The sequence below is a fragment of the Ceratotherium simum genome, chromosome 11 (assembly GCF_057802395.1).
Source record: "Ceratotherium simum simum isolate JZ-2026a chromosome 11, ASM5780239v1, whole genome shotgun sequence".
In the NCBI taxonomy this organism is placed as follows: Eukaryota; Metazoa; Chordata; class Mammalia; order Perissodactyla; family Rhinocerotidae; genus Ceratotherium; species Ceratotherium simum.
In genome coordinates, this window is record NC_141910.1 from 12599344 (window position 1) to 12618939 (window position 19596).

At 49.0% G+C, this 19596-nt stretch overlaps 1 protein-coding gene and 1 long non-coding RNA gene across 2 annotated transcripts; one reads left to right on the top strand and one right to left on the bottom strand.

Moving 5' to 3' along the window:
• The first annotated feature begins 1451 nt into the window (after positions 1-1451).
• Positions 1452-8073, top strand: LOC147915922 (uncharacterized protein C2orf78-like). The gene is given in 6 exon segments (XM_087436554.1): positions 1452-1473; positions 4375-5136; positions 6007-6549; positions 6552-7118; positions 7121-7350; positions 7352-8073. Coding segments are annotated over 6 exon segments (2634 nt in total). The 5' UTR covers positions 1452-1466; the 3' UTR covers positions 7877-8073.
• Positions 8074-8278: 205 nt separating this feature from the next.
• Positions 8279-16812, bottom strand: LOC147915923 (uncharacterized). Its single transcript, XR_015553619.1, has 4 exons — positions 15801-16812; positions 13235-13367; positions 10532-10659; positions 8279-9912 (listed from the first exon to the last, which is right to left on the bottom strand). It is a non-coding gene; the product is annotated as an uncharacterized LOC147915923 (long non-coding RNA).
• Positions 16813-19596: the final 2784 nt, after the last annotated feature.

The following is a 19596-nucleotide window of genomic DNA, read 5'->3' on the forward strand; positions in this document are numbered from 1 at the left end:
GGCAGTTGCAGGATCCCTAGCTACGTTAATAAATACGTATTGAACTCTCTGTTCTGCTAATACAAAAGGAGGCCCACGTGTGGCAAGGTAGTTCTCAAGAAACCGAAAACTCCACAGGCACCTCTCTTTTCCTGTACCTTGCACCTTGCCTCTTCCCTACTCTCCACGAATCTCCTCTTCCTTCTCGAACTATTTTCCTCTTCACTTTGCCCGGCCTTGCGCCCGAGCACGGCCGACAGAGAATCCCAGAGGCCCGACACTCTACAGTGCCTGTTCCCGAGAGGGAGGAGGCTACAGCAACTGCCACACCGTGATACGCTTCGCTGAGAAGGAAAGGCCAAACTACCCCGCATGCCTCTCCCGTATACGAGAGCGAGATGGCAGCGGGCCTCTGTGGCCCAAGGAGCCAGAGGTAGCAAATGATGGGAAAAAGAACTGCAACCAAAGGCTGCAAGAGGAAAGGCCTGCAATCAGCTGTGTCATCTAGCTCTCTGGTATTTGCTTCGAATGGGCAGAGTCCATTTCGAGAAGCACCAGGCACTGAAAGGAAGATCCCTGCTGCTGGAGGTGGACAGGAAGTAACGTCCAGGAGGGTAAGATGCAAGATCAAGGCTGGTGCCAGAGACAACGCCTACAACGAAGAACACAAAAAAGGAGAGCAGAAGAGAGATGCAAGTCCAACCTGGCCCGGCCCGGCCCGGCCCACCCCAAGGAAGGCAGGATTCAAGGAGAAGGAACTAAAAGAGAAGAGCCTTCAACCACATCATTCCCCACAAGGGGCACTCAACAAACCTCACCCTACTCTTGAACCAAGTTACACAAAGAGCTCCTGAATTCACCCTTCCTTTGCTCCTTAAAAGCAGCAGTAAGTTCACTACTTAGATCCACTCATAAGATTTCAGAACAACTGGAACAGGTCCACCTAGATGTCCCTTGCCCTCCTCTCTAAGGATATCAATTAACTGTACCTATAATAACAAATGGACAATATACATGAAAAAGTAGAAAGTGTAGAAGACAAATAACTATGAATTCATTCTATCAATGAACATCTGTAAGAAACGTTGAGATATTTCCTGCCGGAAGAGCCCGGGGCAGCCAGACGATCGCATCTGTCTCGTGGGATGGCACCTCCCCAGAGCTCAGCCATGGAGGTGCTGTTGGAGCTCTCCCACCACTCCCTCCACCCAATCCCGTCTTCTCGGGGGGAATCTGACCTCCCTATTGGCTATCTCCTACCTGCTTTGTGACATCATTCTCCCCCTAAACCTACCACCACCTGGTAGAATCTTGGGGTTTCCATGGAGTTGTCTGTAAATAAATTTGAATCCTCGCAAGTGACCAGTGTGACCAGTGGCCTTCGTACTGGACACATCGCTCTTTGGCTGCAGCCACTCAGACGTCCTCTAGTAGCATCTCTCTCATCCCCTGGATCTGCAGTTGATGCTTCCTCTTCTTCTCTGACCATGTCAGGTAAGGAAAGAAACTAGGAAATGGTTTTCATTATGTATTTTTGCCCCGATATTGACTAGCAGATTCAAAAATGGCAGAGAATAATGGGGGGGAAAGTAGTGAACTAGGAACCTGGGGACGTAACTCCCGTCTTGACTTGGACATTTGCGAGCTGTGTGACTTTGGGCAAGTCCTTGGCTCTCTCACAAACGCTGTTTTCTCCTCATCTGTCACATCAGGATATCACAGCGCTTGTCCCCTCTGCTCCCTTTCTTCTCTGATGTTGAGTCTTAAAGGGCACCCACCTAGGCATGCAATCAGAGACCTCTGGAGAGTGTTTCCGCAGCCACAGAGAGAAATCCTAGGTGATGCAGAAAACTAGCAATGTATACCGAGAGGTTTCACCTCTAATGGTCTCCCTCCACTACCATTTCGACTGTACGATGTTACATTTAGGGCTGTTCAAAAAGCAATGTTCACATGTTTTGGAGTTTTCTACCTGAACGAGCTGGAAAGAGAAAATGGGGAGAGAGCATGGAGAGTACTGGGCTATAGGGGAGGCAAGTATTCAAAGGTCAGGAGGTTGAGGACTGTTGTCATCAGCACAGGCCAACAGGAAGCCAGAGGGGGAGAAACTGGAAGAAAGGGGAGGCAGAAGGACGAGGAGCTCGCAGGGAAAACGAGGGAGTTGGGCGCGGAATGTTGAAGGGAACCCACGATTTTAAATCAAAGCAGAAAGAGCACACAGTTGACGTCTGCTCAGAGCAGGGTAAAGCCCAGTTGAGCAGAGCAGACGCTTACATTCATAGACTAGGACGGAGAGTAGGGGCAGAACAGGGAATCGCCAGGAAAAGCAGCTTCTCAGAAGAGTCCCCCCTCACTTGTTCGTTTGTTTCTGCTGCCTCTCTGAACACCGATGGCACTTGTCAGTTTGGAACACGAACATTTTAGAGATGTTTTTAGACATGATGCTCCCTATCATCGAGACACTAATAAAAGTGGCTGTCCAGAGGCCGGGGCTAGGAGAATTTGCAGTTTTGATTCCATTCTCATTTTTAAACGATGTAGATGTTTTGCCTATTCAAAAGAAAATTTAAGCTTTGCTAAAAACGGATATCCCCTAACTTGAATCAGAAGCATTAATTCCTTTGTGTGACAAGCAGGTTCCAAGTCAAGGCTGCTTTTCATCCGGACGGCTGTTTTCTTCCTCACACAGAGTGCACACTGAGAAACAGCCGTCATCTGTTTCTAGACCTTAGCTACCGAAGAAGAAAAAGTCAACTCCCACATCTATCTAAAACAGTTTTGTGGAGTCCTTTGGGTTTTCCTACATTCAATAATTTTTTAATTGGATCCTAGGGATGACGGTGTTTTTAGGCTTTGGGGATGACACCTTCCTGGATGTTGAAGGTGATTCTTATCGAGGTTTGTAGGGGCAATATGAAAACCTTCATGACACCTTTTAACTACCCTCCTCTGCTTCTAGGCGGTTGAAGCACGAGAAACCTACGTTTAATTGAAACGTCTATTTCTGCTAGGCTTGGTAGCTGGTACTTGCTGGGTCACAGTCAGAGAAATAAGAATGAGCACAATAATGGAATTCCTTTACACTTAGGATGTTGCTCTCTGCTTTGTACCAGCTCTTACCGAAACAGCTCTCTACGTCTATTGTGGCTACCTACACGTTCTCATTTATAGCACTTTGCTGCCTTTTTAAGCCATTTTTTACCGTTATATCTTCTCTGTCTCTATGTGCTGCCTAGGAATTCATTCGAAATCACCTTCTACTGTGGGCTGTTGTTTTGGCAAGTAGTATTCACTACAACAGAGCCGGCAATATTCACTTTCATAATACTGCATGGATGGTACAGAACTTCATTTATTAGTAAACTTCTTAGGCTCTGATGCCTGCTACATGCCTCGGTTTTCAATCATACCTGTACATGTCTTTTTAGTCCTGTGATATACGTTTTTCACGATTTTTCTCTTTGTTTTTACAGAACTTACCATATCTTCCTCCATATTACACTTACGCAATATATCACTTTTATTCACGTATGAATTATTACCCTCATGATTATCGCTTTTCTTATTATCACTGCTCTACAGAAGAGTAAGCTGAAGTTCAGAGAGTTTAAATCACTTTTTTCTTTCAAAAAGCACTTTTTGAGACACTCACTCACAGGCAGTCATTTGGAGGTAGGAACAGAAACCAGGCTTGAAGAGGGTAAGAATGACCCGTGACATCTACCACCTGGACTCAGTAAGCTGTGAACTCCAGGTAACGTGTGAACTGCACAGGCAAAATGAGACCCTCAAGGTCAAAGTGTTACGTGACAGCTGCTCTGTCTTCCAAAGGACAAAGAAAATGCCTCTAGTAGAAGTTCGACTTCTCCCGGTTTCCGGTAGTGGAATGGTCAGAGCAGAGTCCTGGCAAGGAAGTCAGGATACTCAGGCTCTGTAACCTGGTAACGATGCTAAACAAAACGGGAGAACTTGAACGATTCGATCTGACCTCTCTGAGCCTCGGTTTCCTCACTCGTACAATGAGAATCTTAGAACAGAAGCCCCAAGATGCTTCCATTGGAGCAAAGAGTACACGAGTCGGGACTAGCGCAGGCTCAAGGGAAAGACGGGCAGGGAGAAGGTGCCTTCCAGCCTAGAGAACAATGTGTGAACCGCGCCACGTGGGGCTTCTGCACATCTCTGCCCAACCCGGGAGCACAGGCAGTTACACAGAAGAGAACCAAACTGCTCCAGCACGTGCGACCGCCATAAACGGTTGGATTTGGGGTATCGCAGTGAGTATTGGTATATGAGAGGCTGTCTCATAGCAAGAACCTTAAGATAATGCTGTTCCTCTAGCATAGTGAGAGGTCATCAACCCCACTGATGTTTTCATCACCCTCTTGTTCCCTACAGAAAATTTCCAAAATCCACCTTTCCTTGGAACTCCCAACTCGCTGCAGCTCTCTCTTCCTGTGGTGAGCAATGCAGCTTCCCTAACGGGAAGTGCCTGCAGTTTCTCCAGAGTCTCTGCTCCAGCCGTCAGTTCGGCATGGCTGCTGCCATCAGCCTCGGCCACCTCTTTCCAGCCACTCATGGGGAGTGCCTACCTTTACCAACATTCTAGCACAACCATGTTGTCTGGAGTGACTGGCCAGAGCCACATCTCCACGTCAGCTGCTTCCTATCCAGGTCTCTGGCAGTGGGATATCACAGGAGGCACTGAGAAGGAGTCTTCTTCACTCGGAGACCTCACTGTGGCTCTCACGGACCAGGACACAGCTGTTTCTTCCAGGTCCATGGCAGCCCGGTATGACAGAACATCTGATGCCAATAACGTGGTCCCTCTGTATCCATCACTTTCTGCCAGGCTTGTTCAGAGACCACCACCTCAGATTCCAAATCAGGCACACAGCCTGGCGCTTCCCTACCGGGAAGGAAGCCAGGTGTATTACTATACTCCCGGCACCCTGGGGCCTCTACTGTCTGGCCAGCTCGGCCCCTGCCTGCCATCCTGTGGCTCCGTGTCCTACACAGGAGCTGGGGCCTCCGCCCCTCAACCAGAAATGGTGATGGTACTAAAGCAGGTTCAGCCCACAAATGTCCTACCACCAGCCTCCACCTCTGGCATCTACTACGCTGTGTCTGCTCAACCCGTCACAGAAACAAGATTTCAAGGTGAGTACAGACAGCAAGAAGGGAGAGGAATGAGGTCCACATTCCAAAACAGGGTCAACTCGGCAGGGTCAACTGGGAAGTGCTGAGTCCACAGACAGGGAGAATTGAAGTCCGGAGGCTTTCATAAGCACTACCCGCGCTCAGTACTACTCCCTATTTCAGACTCTACATAAGAACGCCCATTACTGGTGGGAAGGGGGGACACTGTAACGGCCATCTACGCTACATGCACGAGAACACCAAGAGCACACCAAGCGACACCAGAAGCCTCACTGCCCTAGCTGCTCAGTCCCCTGCACTATACCACGCTCAAATGGCCTCCCTTCCCCGACCTACGGCTGTAGTCTCCTGGGAAGGCACTGGTGATAGCGCCAGGGTACCTTTCGCTCACCGCCTTCATTTACACCAGGAGTTGAGACCTCGTCTTCCCAGATCCTGTCCAAAGCAAACAGGCTAAGAATGCGCCCTTGCTGATGTATTTCAGCAGGAAGAGCTCCATTCCCTCTCCTAGTCCATGATGTGAAGGGAAGTGTTCTTAGTCTCTCAGGAAAGCGGAGAGAATTCTCTATAGGAGAATGCTAGCATTTGTAAAATGCTTCACAGTTTGAAAATCTCTTCTACTTTTTATTTGTCCGATAACAACCCTATGCAATACAAAGAAAACCAAGGAACAATGACATCAAATGATCACCAGTAAGAAACGGGACACTCGCCTCTTAATTCCCAGCACAGGACGCTGTCCATGACCCTGAAGAAGAGCGAGTAAAAATGTGCCCTGTCCGTTGTGGGAAGGTGCATGATTGCTGCCTTGGTGTCTAGGGGGAGCATCTCCCTTACCAGGGACTGACTTCTTCCCTCCTTCCTTTGCAGCGATGGAAACCTCCCTGGGCCCGGAGACTTCCCTGGCATTGCAACCCGCAAGCCAGACATTTTGTCTACAACAAACCCCAGAATTCCCCAAATCCTGCAGTAGCAGAAAGACCCAGCTACCGGAGGGGAACCCACCACCTGAGCTTGGGGACATTTCAATGAGGGCTCCAGACCAGAGTTCCAACAGTAACCTCCTGGCACTGTCTCCAGCTCCCAAGAAGTTGGAGGAGCTTACACCTAAGCTCGCAAAGCCTCCGGATGCCTGCCAGATCCCAACGGAAAACCAAGATCCTCCACTACTCCCTTCAGAAATTCCTGATACGTACCAGCTCCTGGCCTGCACTGATCCCCTCGGCCAAGAGGACCAGCCTGCTTCTGAAAATGCTGATCTGGGAAAGAGCAGCCTGAGTCTCGAGGGCCAAGGGACACTGGAAGATGGCACTGAACCTGGCGGTGGCTTTGCAGACATCGCTACACTGGTGGGGGGTATTCACCTTCCCCAGCTCTTCAATTCCTTGGAAGACCTTGATCCATCCAAAAGCCCCAGGTGATCCAAGCCAAAGACACCAGAGCCATCGAGTGGATCCAGGTGCAGGAAAAGTCAAGTGTCACAAAGGCTGCCTCCGATCAAGCCAGGAAGAACAAACGTAAGGCCTCTGAGCCTATCGACGGTGCTCCCAAGGCCAGAATCCAGCCCAAGGACCCAGAGTGCCTGTCAGGGGGAGAAGTGGCTATTTGCAATGCTGCAGACAGCGACAGGGCTCCCGTGGACACGGCCAGCCATTCTAACAGCAAGCCTCAGAAGGCTGCATCCGGCAGGAGCAGCAAAACTAAGAGCCGTGGGCAGGAAAGGACCAAGAGGACCAGAGGAAACAACTCCAAGCAAGCTGAAGAGAGTAAGCTGCCAGGGAACAAAGTCAAGGCAGAAGAGAAGCCAACCCTGCCCAAGAGGAAGCGGAATCAACCCGAGCTGAGCCGAGAGACCTTCCAAGGGCCTCGAACCTCCCTAGGCATGCACTTGCTGGAGTCGGTGCAGGTGTTCCATGCTCTGGGCAGGAAGACTGATAAGAAAACTGGACTCTCTTCCTCCCGGGCCCTGGCAAACTCCAGCCACCCCAAAGACCCCAGCCCGCCCCAGCTATCAAACCACGCCTGCATACCCCACGTGAGGGCCAAGGTCCTGAGGAAACTCGAGCCAAAGCCCAGGAACCAGAGGGCAGTGTCGCACAAGAGCGCCCACCTCCATCCCAGTCCGAGCTGCCACCTCCTGGGAAGGTCAAGTTGGTACCTTTGCCTTTTCTGACCGTGGACAGGCCTCAAGCTCGACCCGTTCCTCGGAGGCCGCCCGGCTCTGGCCTCACATCGGCCCGCTGTGGCTGACCCTGCCCGGCCTGGTTCTACCCACTCAGCTCAACCGACTGCACTCAATTCAGCCCAGCCAGCTCCTGCATCTGTGACGGGTCCTGCCAGACCAGCTCGGCCAATTTCCACCAACCCCACCCGGCCTAGCGTCCCTCAGTCTGCTGCTGCCACGCCCGCACCCCACAAAACAGCATCTTGCACTTCTCTCCAGCGGGAGCCCGTTCCCACTCCTGTGACCAAGCTCCAGGACCCGCCCAGGCCTCAACCCCACTATCTGCTCCAAGACTTTAGCACGCAACGAATTCCATGGAGAAAACCCGACATCCCAGGGCCAGTGATATCAGAGCCCATCACAGCCGAACAGAGGCCAGAGCGGGAGGCCATGAAGAGGCAGGCTCAACAAGAGCGTGAGCAGGCTGCCAAATACACCTCTTTGGGGAAAGTGCAGTATTTCATTGAGAGGGAAAGAGAAATGGAAATTGCTGACTACCACGGCTACGCAAGATAAGGCTGCTAGGACTGGTGGTGCGACTTTGGGTAGCAGTCTTTGCTCCATAGATAGATAGGTAGAGATGTCTCTATTTACTTTGATATATTTTAAAACTTAAGACATCAATACGTTAAAGTACTAGAATTGATAGATGAGTAATAAAGAAGCCTTTTGAGTTTGGAGATGCCGTCAACTGTGGTTCTTCTTTGGTGGTGGTGGGGATCCAAGGCTTCACGAGAAAAAAGAAGTGGACTTGGACGGGAGGATGAAGGAAAAGGGATACGAACTGAGGAAAGAGGCAGCAACTGGGTCCAGGGCTAGGAAGCCCAAAGGGGGGGGCCGGGTTTTCAGCAGCTGACAAAAAGCAGCAGGAGTGGGGGAAAGGGCAGAAGACAGAAGCGGGGTGTGGGGTAAGGGTTAAAAGAAGAAAACCGGCATAGAGTTGAAGATGGCAGAAGATGAGTCTAGGTTGACCAGGAGAAATGTGACAAGTCTCTCAGGGAGGCTGGCCTTATGTCTCACCACCACCACATAGGTCGTTTAGAAAACAAGAGATTCCGGAGATCTCTCCAAAAGGTTTGGCTCGCCTCAGCCACGTGGGATTATGGCTGGGGCCGGTGAGTACAAATCATAGGGCAATCCACCAGAGGAAGGGCCAGGGCTCAGAGTGACCCTGGGGCCAGCTGACAACAGGGGCCTCCCCAAGGGAAGTGCTGCAACAGGAGGCCCACCCAGAACAGGGCTGGGATAGAAATCACCATTTCCTCAACACCTGCGCACCAGGCCCGCCAACGCACCACCTCACGTAACCTTTGCCACCACATGCAAGGCCAGGGTCACTGAGCCACTTCACCACTGAGGGTCAGCAGTGGGCTGAGCTCACACTGCACGCGAAGGAGCAAGGCCTCAAGCCGAGGGGCCTCTACGCCAGGGCAGTCCTCAGTACTGGCTAGCGCCTGTTGGGGACCCACCCGGCTTTCAGAGCACAGCATCCGGAGCTTACTGCTGGACGGCATCCAACTTCTGGAGGGGCCTAGATTTTATTCTTCGATGTGCATCATTATAGTTCGCCTTCTGCACAGACTACGTCGTGTTCCCCGCCACAGCTCTAACTGCCATCCGTCATCGTACACAGCTGCCCCTTATCCCCTTTCCCCCTCCTCCCGCCCTTTTCCTTCTGCTAACCACCAGTCTGTTCTGTCTCTATGTGTTTGCTTGTTTACCTTCCACATACACGAGTGAAGTCACACGGTATCTGTCTTTCTCCACCTGACTCATTCCGCTTAGCGTAATCGCCCGAGGTCCATCCCTGCTGTCGCAAATGGCAAGATTTCCTCTTTTCTACGGCTAAGTACTATATTCCCTTGTGTATATCTCCCACAACTTCTTTATCTGTTTGTCGGGCGATGGGCACTTAGGTTGTTTCCAAGTCTTGGCTGTTCTGAATAACGCTGCGATGAACACAGGGGTTCATATATCTTTTTGAATTAGCGCTTTTGTGTGCCTTGGATGAACACCCAGAAGTGGAATAGCTGGATCATACGGGGTAGTTCTATTGTTAACTTTGTGAAAAATCTTCATACGGTTTTCCACAGCGGCTGTACCAATTTACACTCCCACCAGCAGGGTACTAGGGTTCCCTTTGCACCACGTACTTCCAAGACCTGTTAATTCTTGTCTTTTTCTACTAGCCCTTCTGACCGGCCTGAGGTGGGTATCTCATTGTGCTTTTGATTTGTATTTTCCTAATAAGTAGTGACGTTGAGCATCTTTTCCTGTGCCTGTCGGCCACCTGTATATCTTCGTTAGAAATATGTCTGTTCATAAATAATGACTTGAGGGGCCCGCCAGGTCCTCCTCCGTCCAATCGGCCAGTTGCTGCCTTCTCCAAACATCGCCATCACCCAAACCGCAGGAGAAAAATCCGCTGGAAGGCGTCCATCCCACGGGGTGAGAGCGGGGGACACACACGTGCACCGAGTCGCCACTCCAACGGCGCAGGACGCAGGCGCCCAGGGGTCCACGGGCGCTCCGTGCTAGGCCTTGTGGGGCAGCTGGAGGGAGGGAATGGGGAGAGCGGAGGGGGCATCAAAGGGAACGGGGCGTGGGGAGGGGAGAGATGGGGAGAGCATATAGTTACCATGGGAAAATTGGTAATTTACATTTTTAAAATCAGTTTTTGAGATAGGATTCACATACCATAAAATTCACCTTTGGAAAATGTAACTTCAGTGGCATTTAGTACATCCACAAGATTGTGCAACCACCACCATTAATCTAACCCATCGCATTTTCATCACCCCAAAGAGAAGCCCCCTAAACCATCGGCAATCACTCCTCATTCCCTCCTCTCTCCAGCCCCTGGCAACCACTCATCTGCCTTCTGTCTCTATGGATTTGCCTTTTCTCAACATTTCATACACATGAACTAGTACAACATGTGACCTTTGTGCCTGGCTCCTTTCACTCAGCATAACCTTATCCAAGTTCACCCACGTGGTAGCGTGTGCCAGTCCTTCATTCCTTTTTATGACTGCATAACATTCTATCGATGGATCTACCACACTTCTTTATCCATTCCTCAGTTCACGGACACTCGGGGTGTTGCCACCGGTAATTCACGTGTCTTGAGAGTTTATTTTGCGCCAGGCAGCACCAGGAGGAGTCACTCACCCCATTTCACAGATGAGGCGACAGGCTTGGAGAGCGTCCAGAATTTGCCCAAGACGAAGAGCTCGCTAGTGCGAGAGCCGGGGTTTCAACTCAGGCAGGCAGACCGCAGAGGTAACAAGACTCACAGGCTAGAACACGAGAAAGGTACAAAAGGGGATTCCACGGATAGTCACCCTTTTCCCCGAGTTTTCAGTCACCCATTTCCCTCCTCTTAGAGACATTTACTCTGGCCACGCTGGGGATCCTTCCAGAGAAATTACTTACACCCCAACATGGAAGTAGCACAATTTATTGACTAATCTGTCCCATCGATTGGAAGTGTCACTTTTATGGTATACTAAAATCTTTTATGTATTTGAATTACTCTTTTCAGAACTGGCCTGGCTTTTTTGCCTATCTTTAATATTTGCCATTTCTCTAGAAGTCTTTTTATCTTCTTATTCAGTTTTAAAAATTTCCTCCTTCCCTTCTTTCCCTTAAGGCATCATCCACTACATTCGTTCACTCTGGTATTATTTGTAGTGTCGTCTTCAGATGGGACAAACTACCTGGCGTCCTCAAAAAATAAATTCAAGAGAAAAAAAGAAAAAGAAAGCAAGACCAGACATGAAGGGAGAACTTATAGATTAAGTAGGCCTCCAGAGACCTGACAATCAAATGCAAAGCGTGGACCTAATTCAGATCTAACTCAAACCCTTACAAACAATGTTTATGACACGAAGGAGACATCTGCGAATTTGAGGGCTGACTGGATATTTCACGTTAATAATCTTAAGGAATAAAAGTCTTATATTTTCAATATACCTACCAAAAACGTACAGGTGAAATTATACGATTTCTAGGATGTGCCTCAAAATACTATGGAATGGGGGAAACAGGTAAGGGTACAGAAGAATCACGACAGCCATCAGCTGATAGACATTAAAGCCGGATGCGTTCGTGGGTGGACAATGAACAACGCAGCATTATGTCTGCTTCTGCATGTTTAAAATCTCCGAGAATTGTTTAAAAACAAGAAGACACTCTGGAAAACGTTTTGGCGCTTTCGCGAAGGGTAAACATAGAACTCCCGTATGATCCAACAACTCCACTCCTACCTACACATCTAAAAGAACTGAAAGGAGGGAAGTGAACAAACATTTGTACACAATATTCACTGCAGCGTGAGTCACAACAGGCAAAAGCCGGAAGCAACCCAAGTGTCCAGCCACAGATGAGCAGATAAATAAAACGTGGCACATACACACGATGGAATGCTATTCAGCCACGAACAGGACTGACTTTTTGCTGCATGCTACAACACGGATGAACCTTGAAAACATTATCTTCAGTGAAATAAGCCAGACACACCAGGACAAATATTGTATGATTCTGCTTATATGAGGTACCTAGAATAGACAAATTCAGAGAGACGGGAAGTAGAACAGGCGCGACGAGAGGCTGGGGGAAGGGAGATGGCGCTGTCATTGTCTAAGGCTTACAGGGCTTTTGTTGAAGACGATGAAAAGATTTTGGTTCCAGACAGTGGAGATGGCTGCACCACCTCGTGAATGCACTTAATGCCACTGAACTGTGCACCCATGAATGGTTAAAATGGTCAATATCATTTATGTGTACTTTACCACAATAAAAAAAAGAGGAATAAGTGAGTTCAAATTTCAATTCCTCCTTCTCTGCGCCTCAGTTTCACCATCTATAAAATGATTAATTGTAATCGTCCATCCTCGGAGCTTAGTGCAGGGTAAGCACCCAGGAGGAAACACGACTACCACTACCACAGCATCAGCAAAGGATTCTTGTGAGGATCAACTAGGTTCGTGTACGTGAAAGCATGTCTTAACTGGAAGCTGCTAGGCAGGCATACCTCCTTTTACTGTGCCTCGCAGATTTTTTTGCATTTTTTACAAGACCCTCCATCAGCAAAAAAACTACAACGCGCCGAAGGCTCAGAGGACCGTCACCTGTTTTCAGCAATAAACTATTTTTTAATTAAGGTACGTACACTGTTTTTGTAGACATAATGCTACGGCACACTTACCAGACTACAGTCTAGTGGAAACGTAACTTTTATATGCACCGGGAAACCCAAAACATCCTGTGACTCGCTTTATCGCGGTGGTCTGGAACAGAACCCGCAATATCTCCGAGGTCTGCCTGTACAGATCTTAACAAACATTAGGTCTTATGGTTTCCCAGGGCCGTGGAACTGGTCAGAAGAAGGATAATTCTTTCCAACCGATATGCCACATGGGCCAACAGAATATACGGCTTCCTCTATTCTATCAAGAGATATTATTAGGAAAAGAAAGCATCAAACTTAGAGAACTGTCTTTTACCAAGATGTTGACACACGCTCAGACAACTGCTCAACATCAGTGCTCAAGACATAACGGATATTCCTTTCTTTCCTTTTAGGCCACTACTTTTCTTACTAAAAGTTTACTTTATTTTCCAAAGATAGAACATGGAAGCTTATGGAATTTCTCAAGCACATACGGAGCCTCCTGCCAAATACTATAGTTCAGTTCACGTCTTGAATCTCATTTTGAGGCAGCGATTCGAAATGCGTGAGGAAGGACACCACTTGGTTCCCTTTTTCCACTATTACCCACGAAAGGAGGCCAGGACCGTGACTACTGAGTTACGATGATTACTACACTATCAGGACGAAGAAGGGGCGTTTCAACTCAGGGTTCCATTTACCTCTGCTTTACAACAGCGGTGAGTGTAGCTTCAAACAATCGTCAGTCCAAGTTCTTCACTCCGTTCTTGGATCTTGCTAAAAAGATTCAAGGGAGAAGGAAAGTTCCCCCGGAGCAAGACTGCCTTCCAAACTCTGTCAGAGAGGAGGAAATAAGAAAGAAGACACGTGTGCTTGAAACCCATCCTCACGTTTCCCATTGATTCAAGCCCTGTGATGCTAAGATACAATGAGACTCAAAGGAAGTTTCCACTCTTCTGGAAATTACAAGCTGTATTACAATCCTTTCTTCCAGAGATGAGAGGGAAGAAAAGAAGCTCCCTTCTACGTATTTATTTCTGTGTCTGTCTGTTTCACGTGGGGCTCCTAACCAGACTGTCGATATAGGCGAGAAAACTGTTCATAGTCATATAAGCCTTAGCACCTAACTCCATTTCACAAACAAACACAAAGGATTGATTGATTTATGCAGTTTTTGCAGTTTTCAGGTCTACTGAATTTTCCAGAATAGTAATCACCCCATGGACCAACCTGTACTTTGTTCTCTTTGGAAACCTACTAAGTGCCGTTCCCTATCATGGAAACTCTACCACTGAGGCAACATAGCCCACCTAGGTCGGTCTGTGTCTGCAGTATTTGCATTCACGGCACAAGTAACCCCCTATTGCTTTATTGTTACTCAAGTCACGCCCAAATACTCACATACGCAAATGTAAATATATATTACTTTATTCTAAACTACTTTGTCTCATTTCTTCTTTCTATTGTAGTTAGAGCATTACGTTGACTTTTCTCTCTTAAAATTACGTACGGAAGCAGGTTGTACCTATCTACGAATTTCACTGCAGGAGAGTAAAGGGGTACAGCACACAAACTATTTGCTATAAAAAGGGAAAATGGAGCGAGACAGGGTTGAGGACCAGAGTTCCACAGGGTGAATGCAGATTTCCGAAAGAAGACTGAATTAACTTTTGCTTTCCTTTGTCAAAGGAACTCTGAAAGCAATGAAACGAGTCCCAGGCATCTGCTGTCCAACCGGGAGACAGTCTTGCCACCTATTCAAACGCTTTTTGGGAGCCAAATTTTTTTGTGTGTGAGCCTGTCTCCCCGCGTAGAATGAAGACTCCTCGAAAATGGAAATCACAGACCACACAGCAGGTCCCCGTGTGGGCATTTTGCATTTTGCCGCTCCCCTTCTTCAACCCCACCTACTAACCACCTACACTCCCCTTCTGCCTGTTTCCCCATCTTGAAAACACATACAAGGCAGCAAAACAGAGCAAAGGTCTCCACAAACAAGGCCCAACTAAAACCAGACACGGCCAGAACTTCTGCATCCCTGATAAGCCAGCCCAGTCCTGAACGCTGAGGGGTCATCGGTACGGACACGGTGACTGAAGTAGTTTCCATTCAGTTCTTTCACTTCGCAGTTTAGTTTCCGTCCTCACACAACCGATGCCATCAAATGCAGTCAGTGCCGAAGTTCCAGTTCAAATTTTAAAAGGACACTTGATGGAAAAGGGCCTGTGAACTTCACTTAATGCTAGGAGTCCCAGGGAAAAGGAATATTTGAGCTGACTTCCCTAGGATGAGGTAGGATTAACTGAGGTTAACTCAGTGTATCTGAAGCACAGAAAGTGCGGGCACGAGGGGCACAAGATGGGGCTGGAGAAGCGGAGAGGATTCTCCACCACGCGGACTCTTCAAGGCCAGGGTCGAGAGTTGGTTTTCATTCTTAAAACAACCTTGCTGAGTGATGTTTCTGAGCAACGTTCCAACTTGCCTATTAAAAAGATTTCCTGTGTGAAGAATGGATTGGAAGGAGACGAGAGGAGACACACGGACACTAGTTAGGACCCGAAACGCAAAAGGTCAGGCAAGTTCTGTATGAGCATGCTTGAGGGAAACAAGGTGACAGATTCCAAGATACTCAGGAGATAAAAACGAAGGGGACTTCACGAGGTAGGAGGCGGAGGAAAAGGAAGGTCTCAAGGAATACAAAAGCCTTCACCGCACAAAGGAGCAAAGTCTCACAAGGCATCATTTGAACGTGTAGAGCAAGACGTCTCATTTCATTCGGGACCTGTTAGGAAGCAACGGATGCCCTCTGTGATTGCTGGAAACAATATAACCAACATTTCTGGCGGCAAGTTCTGCGACACTGGAGCTGGAGCGTTTTCTCACTCAGACTTCGCGCTGATTACTCACACGCTCCGTGCCAAAACAACACAGCTGGAGGGACTGAGCGGGACTCCACTGGGGCAGTCAAGGGGAGTCCCCAACACTGACAGTCGGCAGTCCCTCTGCACTTTACCCGGGCAGCGATGGCCAGAGCCTCGCTTTTAAAAGGATGGGGAGAAATCAGAACATCACACACCGGCCCACTCAGCTACAGCGGGCGGCGCAGCCGGAGGGTCAATGCCTCCTAGCCAGGGGCCGACGGGCCAAGCGCGCGGCGGCGGCGGCGGCGGCGGCGGCAACAGTGACCGGCAGAGCCCACAGGAGACGAGGCCCGGGCCCAGGAGCCAAGAGCCGGCAGGGCCAGGCCCAGGGGACAAGACGTATTACCTTTCGGGGATGTGGTTTCCGCCCCGCCTCCTGGACGTGCCAAGTCTGGAAAAGACGCGCCCCTGGCCCCGGCCGCCGCGGGCGTGATGCCATCGGCTCACGTGGGCCCCAACAGGCCCACCACCCAACGCCAGCAGCGCCAAAGCCGCCACTCCAGCGCCCTCGCTGCCGGCAAAACAGCCCCGACCGCAAGCGCCCGCGCAGCAGCCCGCCCGGCGCCCAGCAGCCTTCCAACCGCGCATGCGCCACCGCCCGTCCCGAGGACGTCACCGCGCCCGGAGGCCTGAGATGCTCCGCTAAGAAACAGGACTCTGCTGGCTACCGCGCCCTCTCTCGCCGCAGGCCGCTAGCACAGCTCATGCAGACGGGGGCGTGTATGCCATCGCCTTCAGATTTCCAACAGTCCAGGACCGGGAAGGAACAGTCAAGTCCCACTCCCCCAGTTCCTTGTCTGGTTCTTCCAGATATCTTCCAAGAGCTCACCTTCACACATCGTATACCGTAGACAAACGCTTCTTTCTACCTCTAGGCATATCCTCTGTTTTACAGAAAAGCAGCGTACTCTACCTAGTCTACAATATACCTCGGACAGTGCATTTCCCAGTCAATTTAGGCGTACGTCCGTTCTATTCTTGTTAATGGCGTCATAGTATTCCAGTGATTATAAGTACCATAATTTACATAACCAGGACACTGTCCATGGGCTTTTAGTTGTGTTCAGTTTCTTTGTCCTCTGTTAACAGACAGGCTGCAATGTAAACATCCTCATGCATGTAGACAACTATATCGCAAGTCCCAGAAGTAGAATTGCTGGAAAGAAGGATATGCAAACTGAAAATCTGGAAAAGTACTGTCGAATCACCCTCCAAACACACTGTAGCAACCTACACTCCCCACTTACAGTGAAACTTGGATTGGCTTCCTATCCTGTGACAGGTATCACGCTAGAGCTTGACAGCATGTATTTACCTCTTAGAAAACTCCAAACGAGAACCGAGAGAGAAGAGCGCAGCTCAAAGCTACGATTTCCACACAGAATCAAGTACAGGGAGCTGTACCTGTGAGAAAAACTCTAAACTCTGCTACAAGTCGAACAGCAAAGGACAGCATGGTCTACAGCAGGACTGAAGGCAGGACAGGGCACCCAATTCCCCGTTACACCGCTGGCGATCAGAACAGTGAGTGCTTTCTGTTATTTTTAGATTTTAGTTTCTAATTTCTGAAAGTATCTTACCTACGCTGTCGGTAACCTTCACAACCATTTGACAACGGGGTGAACTGAGGGTCAGAAAGGTCCGAGGTCTGCAATCAGTGAATGAATGAGTGAATGAATGAACGAAGCGGTAAAAAGATCACTCGCTTTAACATTTCTGGCACAGTCAGTGTCTAACCAAGTTCAAATCCACAAACATTTACTATTCGGAAAACCTCCGCAGAATTGAAAATGGGTCCATATTAGTGAATTGCTCTTTGGACAAAGTACGGACATAAGTCAGCACAGCACAGTTTGCAAACTTCCAATGAGGCACATTCAGGCTTGGTGCTAAGTCACAAGATATTCCTTTGGACTCTATGTAAAAAAAAAAAAATTATCCAACAGGCGTGAAGTGGCCGACAAGCAGGAAGGGTCCAAACATCTGCAGACGTTGACAACATACGAAATGTGACATACATCTATCAGAAGCTCAAAAAGCTCTATTGGTCCTGCACTTCCGACTTGCTGAAAGACTCAAGCTTGGGGTGGAAACAGACTCAGAGGGAGATGCCACAAGAAAATCCAGACCCAGGCATAACAGGGTGTCCAGAAAGTAGGGGGAACCAGCAAAGAGTAGGCCCTTGGAGTGGAGTCAGTCCACCGTGAGGTAAAGAAACGCCTGGATGGGCTTGCAGGACACTGGAATGCAAGACACAGGAGCAAGGGATATTTGGAGCACCAAAGAGCTACATAGTTGACACTAACAAAACCTACCAGTGTCCGGGAGGGCCCCACGGACCACGCAGGCTTTGAGGATTCCAGTCCTTAATTAAATCCAAAAGTGACAACGGGGAGAGAAAGGAAGAGCCTCAGGGCTAGGTGGACGGGGTATGTGCCAGCAAGACAAGTCTCAGTTATCCCCACGGGTACAAAATGCAGGAAGTGGGTCTCTGGGAGAAGACAATTCCCTATCTATAAACAAAAGGCGTTAGGTCAGGGTAGGGCTTGATGCTAAGTTCCAGAGCCTTGGACTAAAGCTCTTGAGCTTCTTCCTCCTACAGTTAAGATTCTTGTAGAGCTTAGGATCATGCTGAGCCTGCAAGCTCAAGTTCAATGGCCATACCTATGGAGAGAACGTGCTTATAGAGGCTGGGAACCAGGGAAGGCCTAACTAAGACTTTGCCTAAATAGAACTGAACGTTGGGACTGAATATTTTCATATGTCAATTATTTTACTGCTACCAGAATTTGTCTTCCGACACTTCCCCCCAACTTACACCACCCACCCGAACCTGCAGTAGCTCTGGATTCCCTTGATTTCCACGGGAACGTAGAGAAAAGAGAGACCGGTCTGGCTTGCAGATATCTAGTCTATGTTCTTAGCCTCGTGTTATATACTAATGTCACGGAAGTAGGCTATCTGAGGTATGACGCTTAGGGAAAAAGACCTTCAGAAAACATTCAGTGAGCTCAAGCCATACCTCTACACTGCAACAGCCTTCACAATTTCTTCTCAGATAAGCATCCCTCGCTATCACTCAAAAAACTCAGATCACATAATAGGAAAAACAGGCCTATAAATGAAGTATGTGTCTTTGGAGGTCCCATCGAGGAGCTAGCTTCTCGTGGGCTCTTGGCGCCTTGTAGCACACACCTCCCACTCGCCGACACTAGAAAAGGCCCCAGATGGGTCCATTTAGGCACACTATCTGCTTACCTCCAAGGAAAACGACCAGATCCAAAGATTTCCTCCCCAAACAAATCATCGACAACTCAGCCCTCACTCACTGTCTCGCAGTCACAAGACTGGTCAGTGAGAACAATACCGACCAGGCGAACAAAAACAGAGGCACCCAGGCCAGGTCGGGGGGACTGCAGACATCTGCTCCTCAGGTGTGGGTGCACAGTGTAACTCACCACAGGGCCTTTTCACCGACCGCTTTCTAAGTTTCTCCACAAAACCCATCAGGTCAAGTTAGCCCATGATGCTTCAAAACGAGCAATCGTCAGGGGAACAACATGCAATCTGTCTTCCAATTTTGGATTCCTTAAAAACGCGACCAGGAAAGACACGTGGAGACAGAACCAGAGCATCTGAATCTGAAAACAATCTCCGCTCAACAAACATACCGATGCACGACGAAAACGACGTCACATGACATCAAGCAAAGGGAGAAAAAGATATTGAGGGTTATTCTCTTTCGTGTACAGAATTCACGGCAGTTGCAGGATCCCCTAGCTACGTTAATAAATACGTATTGAACTCTCTGTTCTGCTAATACAAAAGGAGGCCCACGTGTGGCAAGGTAGTTCTCAAGAAACCGAAAACTCCACAGGCACCTCTCTTTTCCTGTACCTTGCACCTTGCCTCTTCCCTACTCTCCACGAATCTCCTCTTCCTTCTCGAACTATTTTCCTCTTCACTTTGCCCGGCCTTGCGCCCGAGCACGGCCGACAGAGAATCCCAGAGGCCCGACACTCTACAGTGCCTGTTCCCGAGAGGGAGGAGGCTACAGCAACTGCCACACCGTGATACGCTTCGCTGAGAAGGAAAGGCCAAACTACCCCGCATGCCTCTCCCGTATACGAGAGCGAGATGGC